Here is an 8,378-nt window from a genome sequence, read left to right as displayed (position 1 = left end):
TTATGTCTCATAATCTCTGTAGCAGACATCCCCTACAGAGGAGACTCTCAAAATCCACATGGATAATATGCACATCTTTCTCTTTTCCTGGACATGTGATGCATGTTCAAAGGTCCCACCTATGAAGCAGTCATGGTGGCAGGTGTTGAAGCCATGCATAGATTCAGTAAGATGGATTTTTTGCCTCACAAAGGTGATCACTGTAATGGGCATTCCAACCTGCCAACAGCAAAGGTCAATAATGAACTCCTGCCGTGGCATCATCTTCTAGGGGGCTTCAGGCAGACATCTAGTGGTGTCTTGATGATCTGGAAGCCTTGCATCATGAGGAAGCTGTAATTTGTCCTCACAAGGTCTTGTATGCATTCTGCTTGTGGATTTGCCTGTTCCTTTTGTGCTGGTGCCACATCATTTGTGAACGTACAGAATGTCCCATCCACTGTCATGGTTCCCATACTATCTGATCCCCAGCAAAGGTTATATGCTGTGGAGAAGGAGGTGCAGCTCACCTCCACGGGTTCACTCGTCTGTATACCTCATCACCCAGTAGAAGCTGACTTGTGAGAGTGGTAGAATGCCCTTCTGAAGATTCAGTTATGGTCCCTCAAGGAACCAACACTTGGCAGGTTGGAGTGATGCTCTGTTGGATTTGGTAGGTCTTAAACAGTGGTGGTGGTGGTGGTGACTGATTACTCTCAGTATTATAGCAAATGCTTTCCTGAAGACAATTTTTGTTCCTGTCCCCATGACCTTCACTTACTGAAGCATTCAAGGAGGACGTGAAGCTATGGTTTCACTAAATTAGAATCTGAGACTGTCTCAAGATTGCTTTTAGGTCCTTATACTGCTGCTTAACCAGCAGGTGGCAAGGAAGTCACTCTACAGCGTGATTGATCTTGGTTATCTAGAAGGAATTAGGTATTTGTCACAAAATGGAGGGAAAAGAGGACTATGCCTAGGACTTCCTACTAGCACCTTACTCAGCAATCTTGGTTAAGGAAGATATGTTCACTGAGGACTCAAATTCTACCAAGAAGAAAAGTTTGAGTCACACACTTTCTATACAAACCCTTCTAGTCAAGGAACCAGGACAGAGCAGAGGGGCAGATCAGGGCACATGGGTAAGAAAAGAAGGAAGTTTGAATATCAGCCTAGGTAGGCCCCATCAAAAGTTTCAGAAATAAGTTTAATACTTCTGTGTACCTCTCCCCCTCGTCTTATATGAAAGCACAGGTGGCAGCGAAGATTTTAGATTTCAGGTAGGAGTGTAACTGAATGGCCATGTCTTCATAGCTTACCTGGGACTCTGGGCAACGTGTATGAGCAGGAATATATGCAAAAACACACAAAGAGTGAAATACACTAGATGCATTCTATTTGCCCCACTAGATATGTTCCCCCTTCTCCACTTTGCCCTGTAACTTGGGAAGGTGGCCTTTATGGATGACATTAATGCTTTCTGCTGGGTTTCAGCCCAGAGAGGCACTGGCAACAATGAGAGGGAGCAAGGATGAGGTTTTGCATCAGGCTTTCTCTTCCCTGGTTGCAAGTACAATGCTGTCATGTAGTTCTTCTTGTTGGACATCAGTGACAAATCTTATGTACCCTCATAGATTCCAATGCGATTGGCACTTTGAGGTAAGAGAAAGCTTCTAAGAAAAGCCATTCACTGAAAAGCTCTAAGTAAGACATTCTTACCCTTTACACTGAAGCCCGTTTTATGATCACTGATTGTCCCAAAGTTATTGCCTCTGGTCTTGCTCTTTCTTGTTTGTGGCAGTCACTAAGTTTGTTAAGTCCTACTCTAACTACTCATCTTAGAGTTTTAGCTCAAAAGGTAAACCAGCTGGTCCTTCTCAACGTGACTTACTTACACTGATGTGAAAATTTGTTAGAACTCTGAGATTCTGATATACTATACTTAAATTGTATTCTATTGGAAATGTTATTTCATAAGTAGATGTTATTTGTCTATTTTCACAGGAACTTAGACTAGGACAGTGGGATAATGTGAAGCATGCCGGTTCCAGGTGGAAGGGCTTGGTGATCCTCAAACCTTTCTCCTGCCAGTGACTGTGGAAACACATGGCAAGATAGGAGCCCCTGTCAATCAGGGTGACTCAGTGAGTGGAGCCCACTTGTTAACTTGGTAATGTGAATGAAAAATATGAACTTGAAGTTCTAAACCACTGCATGCTGTTGCATCATGAACTAGCCTATTCTGACTTCTTAACCGTTGGATCCATTTTGACCAAGTGAGTTGAAGGAGTGAAAGTAAAATGACTTAGACTGAGGCCTTTATGAAAGTTGAGTCGGGGAAAGGATTCATTGATTGCATCCTGAAGTTAGATTTTTGATTTGGAAGAATTGGAAGGATAGTACAAAGACTTGGCTGTTTATCTTTACTGAAAGTATTTGCCAGATTGGTCTTTTCTCCCCTCCTCTGCTCTCCCTCTCTATCCTCTCCTCTCCTTCTGTCCCCTTCCCTCTTTTTTTCATGCTGTCTTCTTTCAATCAGCATGAATATTTTTAGTTCTGTCCATGAATTTGTGTGGACTGGTAATTTTATGCCTTTGGTTGCTGAGCAGTTCTCCACTGTACAAATACAAAATGGTTCACACACCCAGCTCTAAATGAAATTTGCGTTGCTTCCAGTTTTTCACTATTACAAATCAAGACCCTCTAGACATTCATGTGCAAGTCTTTGGGTGGACAGATGTTTTCACTTCTCTTGAATAACTAAAAGTGGAATGGCTGGGGTGTATATAGTTAAGCATCCTTTCGACTGTTAAAAAAATACTGAGTTCTTGGGGCCAGTGCTGTGGTATAGCGGATGGGGTCGCTACCTGCAGTGCTGGCATCCCATGTGGGCGCCAGTTCAATTTCCGGTTGTTCCACTTCTGATCCAGCTCTTTGGTCTGGGAAAGCAGTGGAGGATGGCACAAGTCCTGGGGCCCCTGCACCCACATGGGAGACCTGAAGTTCCTGGATCCTGGCTTTGGATTGGTGCAGCTCTGCTGTTGTGGCCATTTGAGAGGTGAACCAGTGGATGGAGGACTTCTCTCTGCCTCTGCCTCTCTGTGACTCTGCCTTTCAAATAATAAATAAATAAATACACTTAGCTGTTTTGCAAAGTAACTGCGCTATTTTATATTCCCACCGGCAACGTATGGAATTCCAGTTGCTCCACATCTTCACCATTGCTTGGTATGGCCAGTCTTTTGGTCTTTCTAGTGGCCAATCAGTGATACCCCTCTGTGGTTTTAAATGCTATCTTTTGTTCCATATTATAAAACTCACTCCATAGGAGCTGTATCATTTTGTATTCCCACACACGGTGTGTGAGCATGAAAAGTAAGTTTCCATTCATTGCAATTTTCTTAAATGTTTTTGGGAAATTGGTGCCAGATTGTTTTTCAGAGGCTTTCAGCATCTGTAGAGGTAAGCATAGGATTGTTCTCCTTGGACTTACTGGTATTGTACACTATAGTAATGGGTTTCCTAACACAATCTTCACAGGTTCTTATACTCCTGGCACAAATACTAAGTTACAATATGATGTTTTCTTAATGTGACTTAAGAATCTATTTGTAATACTGCTTTTAAGATTTTTGTATCAGTTATCATAAATGATATTGCTCTGTAGTTTTTTTAAAGCCAGATGGGTGTGTTTTTAAAATGTACTTTCATCTTACTCGAAGAGAGGAGGGTGGGAGAGAGAGATCAATCTTTACTACTAATTCAATCTCCAAATGCCTGCAGCAGCCAGCTGAGCCAGGTCCATCCAGTTCTCCCAGGAGGGTGACAGGGATCTGGATCAGAAGCATGGTGTACTCAGGACTGGCCCCAGGCACTCCCATAGAGGATGCAGGCATCCTAAACAGCAACTAAAGCCACTGTGCCAAAAGCTCGTCCCATGTAGTTTTCCTTTTCTGTGTTATTATTGTTAGTAGAATTAGCTACTATCTTTATATCATTAAAAGAATTTTGAAATTTTCTTTACTTGTTATACTCTGAAACAATCTGAAAATGTTGAAATAACATGAGTTTTAAAAGTTTAGTTTAATTTCCCTGTATAGTCCTCCCAGGTTTATTCTCCTTTGTACTTTTATTATTATTTCTTAATAACTTTCTCTGTTTCTTCCATGAAACTGGTTTGTTTGTGTTCTTTCTCTACTGGTATAAATTTTGGTTAAATGTTTCTTATGAAACTATCTTTTATCTGGGCTTATAGGAAGAGAATAACAGCAAAACAAGAATCTATCAGTTTATATAAGGTTCCTCATAATTTGTTACCTAAGAGTGGCTTTTTTTAAAAAAAAATTTATTTAATTGAGATCTACAGTTACAGAGAGAGGGAGAGGCAGAAATGTCTTCCAGCCATTGGTTCACTCCTCAAATGACCATAATGGCTGGAGCTGGGCGGATCCGAAGCCAGGAGCCAGGAGCAAGGAGCATCTTCCAGATCTCCCTTACTGGTACAGGGGCCCAAGCACTTGCGCCATTCTCCACTGCTTTCCCAAGCCATAAGCAGAGAGCTGGATCAGAAGAGCAGCAGCCAGGACACGAACCAGTGCCCAGATAGGATGCTGGAGCCACAGGTGGAGGCTTAACCTACTACGCCTGGGCACTGGCTCCAAGATATACTTCTTAAGATGTATTAGACAATGCCAGTTTTAGTACTATCATGATGTCGAAATACTGAAGGTAGATCTGCAACTGTAAGTTCCCTGGGCAGTCTGTATAATCACGTTGTCATTATAGCCAATGAACAGTTGCAGATAATGTACAAATATAACATTCTTTACATATTATTTTCATAATTTGAAATATAAACAAATATAGAAATAATTTAGGGTAATTTTAAGTGAAAGCACATGAAACAATTCCTCTGCTTTCCCAGGCACATTAGTAGGGAACTGGAAGGGAAGTAGAGCAGTTGCGACTTAAACCAGGGTTCCAATATGGGATATTGGTGTTGCAGGTGGTGGCTTAACCCACTATGCCCCAATGCTGGCCCCATGAGTCATTTCTTTAAAGGCCGTGGTAATCAGGTGGGTTTTTAAGCATATCTATTAATGTCCTTCTTTATTTTTTCACCTTGCACCTGCCAATCTGAAAATACATTAGTCATGGTTTCAAGCAGCATTCTTCTGTAATTATCTCAGTTCAATAACATTCAGCTGTTTGTTGGACAGCCTCTTTTGATGCTATTTCATGACCCCAACCTTTAAGTTTTTTTGTTCTAGTCTCAGCGGACTAAGAAACTGAATAAGCACCTACTCAAGGAATGTTGCTATCTTTTTGAGAAATACTGTATTTGGAGTTAGCATTACTTGGAATATGCTCTGGCAGATTAAATTTTAAAAATCAAAGATTTTGGCCGGTGCCGCAGCTCACTAGGCTAATCCTCTGTGGCGCCCACACACCAGGTTCTAGCCCCAGTCAGGGCGCCAGATTCTGTCCCAGTTGCCCCTCTTCCAGGCCAGTTCTCTGCTGTGGCCCGGGAGTGCAGTGGAGGATGGCCCAGGTGTTTGGGCCCTGCACCTGCATGGGAGACCAGGAGAAGCACCTGGCTCCTGGCTTCTGATCAGCGTGGTACGCCGGCCGCAGCTCGCCAGCCGCAGTGGCCATTGGAGAGTGAATCAATGGTAAAGGAAGACCTTTCTCCCTGTCTCTCTCTCTCACTGTTCACTCTGCCTGAAAAAAAAAAATCAAAGATTTAAGTTAAATTTAAAATCCTTGGCATATACAAAGTCTTCTGGAAATAGAGAAAGAAGTGGACACACATGAACAGTTTGTTTTTCATAGGCTCTTTATAAACTGGCGCCTTATACAGCTCACACTGCACTGACTGTGCAGTTTTGGCACTGCAGGATGAGATCAAGACTATCATAATATGTGATGCAGGGGTCAAAGATAAGACATACTTCTTATTAATCAGAATACAGTTAAGCTATTAGAATAACAGAAAGAAAAATAGTAGGATATTTTAATAGTCTCCTATAAGAAACATTTATTGAGTAGACAAAAATTGGTAAGGATTAAAAAAATTGAGTAACCATATAAAAAAGCTTGATGTGAGACAATCCTGCACCCAATAAATAAGAATATTTTAAAAGTAATTTTTTAAATGCATAACCAGCATTTACAAAAACAAATGACTGTAACATATTTGGAAAGGAGCATACAGCTACTATGTAATTCTTTACAAAACTCTATGGAACAGGAGGATTCAAAAGAGTGCCCAACTTCCATCACACAGATACAGTTCTTGAAGAACAATGTGATTACATTGGAAATCAGCAATTAAAAGATGAAAAAAAATATATTTGAAAAGATATGCACAATCCCAAAAAAATTTATGGGTTACAAAGGCAACATTAAGTATAAAATCCTTGGAACTGAATGGTTGTCAGAATACATACATATCAAGATTTTCCATAACCCACTCAAATGGCACTTAGCACAAGTATATACTTTTAAGTGCACTTATTAAAATACAAGAAAATATTGTGGCACTACCAGATCCAGGCTTCCTAAATTTTTGCTGTTTCTTTAGGTGTGTTGACATGGATAAGAGCATATACTATTTCACACAGAATTTGCCTGTGATGAGCACATCTTTGAATTTTTATCTACATATTACGATTATGCTGTACACTCACTATCTAGTCAATAATATATAACTCTTAATTTTAAAAAATATATTTTCTTTAACTATTTTAAAATTAAATTGTATTTGTCAGGGCACAAATATTATAAATAAACATTCTATTTTTTTCTTGTCAGGGAGGTTGTTTAGTACTTTCAAATCTACTAGTTTGTTCGTTGCTTTTTCCTCTTCTAGGTAATTATGTTTTTTCATTATTGCAACTTCTCAAATATGGTGTCATTAGAAATCAAGGTTATCCAAGTGAGATTCTAAGGAATGTAGAGTTTCTTCTTGTTATGCTTCTCTTCATATTTTCTGAAATAAAATTAAGAATCCTGTAACATCAGGAAATAACACATTATTTGTTGGTAGTTATTACCATGACATTTTCTTGATAGATAAAATTACTTCCTTATTGTGTCCTCTTTGACACCACCATCCCTTAACACAACTTCACACCGGCAAAAGATATACTTCTTTTAAAATATATAAATATATATACATATTTAAATATTATTTATTTGATAGAGTTACAGGGAGAGAGGGAGGCACAGAGAGAGATCTTCCATCAGCTGGTTCACTCCCCAGATGGCTGTAATGGCCATGGCTGGGCCAAGCCAGGAGCCAGGAGCTTTGTCCAGGTCTCCCATGTGGGAGCAGGGACCCAAGGACTTGAACCATCTACTGCTGCTTTCCCATTAGCAGGGAGCTGGATCAGAGTGGAGCAGCCGGGACTTGAACTGGAGCCCAGACGGGATGCCAATGCTGCAGGCAGGGGCTTAACCTACCATACCACAACATTGGCTCCAAAATATACTTCTTAAGACGTATTAGACAATGCCAGTTTTAGTACTGTCATGATGTCAGAATACTGTAGGTAGATTTACAACTGTAGGTTTCCTGGGCAGTCTGTATAATCACATTGTAATTATAGTCAGTGAACAAGTGCAGATAATGTACAAATATGTTATGACACTCTTTACATATTATTTTCATAATATAGAAACAATTTAGGATAATTTTAAGTGAAAGCATATGGAACAATCATTTAATAATAATATATGAGAGACAAGTGGGCTTTCTAGCAGCTGAGATACTGCTTGGGCCCAGTCTGCCTCTGCTCCCAGTTCCAGCGTCCTGCTAGTGGCAGTGGTGATGGCTCAAATGACTGAGTTTCTGCCTCCCACAGGTGAGACCAGGACTGGCTCCTGCCTTTCAGTCTGGGCCAGCCCTGACTTTTGCAGGCATTTGAGGAGTAGACAGCAAATAGGAGCTCTGTATTTCTGTCTCTCTGCCTCTCAAATAAATAATATGAAAAAAATTTTAAAATGTGAAATAAATTCAGAGAATAGATATAAAATGAGGATGAAGAAACTTTGCTGAGAATATAAGATATTATAGGTACTACATTTCATGTGAAGTGAATTTCTTATTAAAGAGGGAAAAATCTCACAATGGGCCAAAGGAATCATGACAGTTCTTTGAGGAAGAATATCTTAGCCTCAAATTCTTAAAGAAATTGCCAGTTTTATCATTACATAAAACAGAAACATAGTGTCGCTCCCCGTCTTCGTGGAGGAAGGACACAGGACCCTGCACTGTTCTTTTGTCTGCTCGGCCCTCCCCGGGTTTGCTGCTGGTTCTTCCCAGGTTGGCTACCATCCCTTCCACCTCTGTGGAAGGGCGGTTCCCCCTAGCCACTTTCCCCACTTCCGCGGGGGAG

General features: G+C 40.5%; 1 protein-coding gene across 1 annotated transcript in view; it reads right to left on the bottom strand.

Annotated features, from left to right (window-relative positions):
- Nucleotides 1-8,378, bottom strand: part of MGAT4D (MGAT4 family member D) — a 75,346-nt gene continuing 66,968 nt past the window's right edge. The window contains exon 11 of the mRNA XM_089301771.1: nt 1-219. Coding sequence (XP_089157897.1) covers nt 1-219 — 219 coding nt within the window. The remainder of the gene's footprint in view (nt 220-8,378) is intronic.

The sequence above is a fragment of the Oryctolagus cuniculus genome, chromosome 8 (assembly GCF_051225735.1).
Source record: "Oryctolagus cuniculus isolate XC-2025 breed Fujian yellow rabbit chromosome 8, ASM5122573v1, whole genome shotgun sequence".
Classification (NCBI taxonomy): domain Eukaryota; kingdom Metazoa; phylum Chordata; class Mammalia; order Lagomorpha; family Leporidae; genus Oryctolagus; species Oryctolagus cuniculus.
This window is presented reverse-complemented; position numbering and strand designations above follow the sequence as displayed.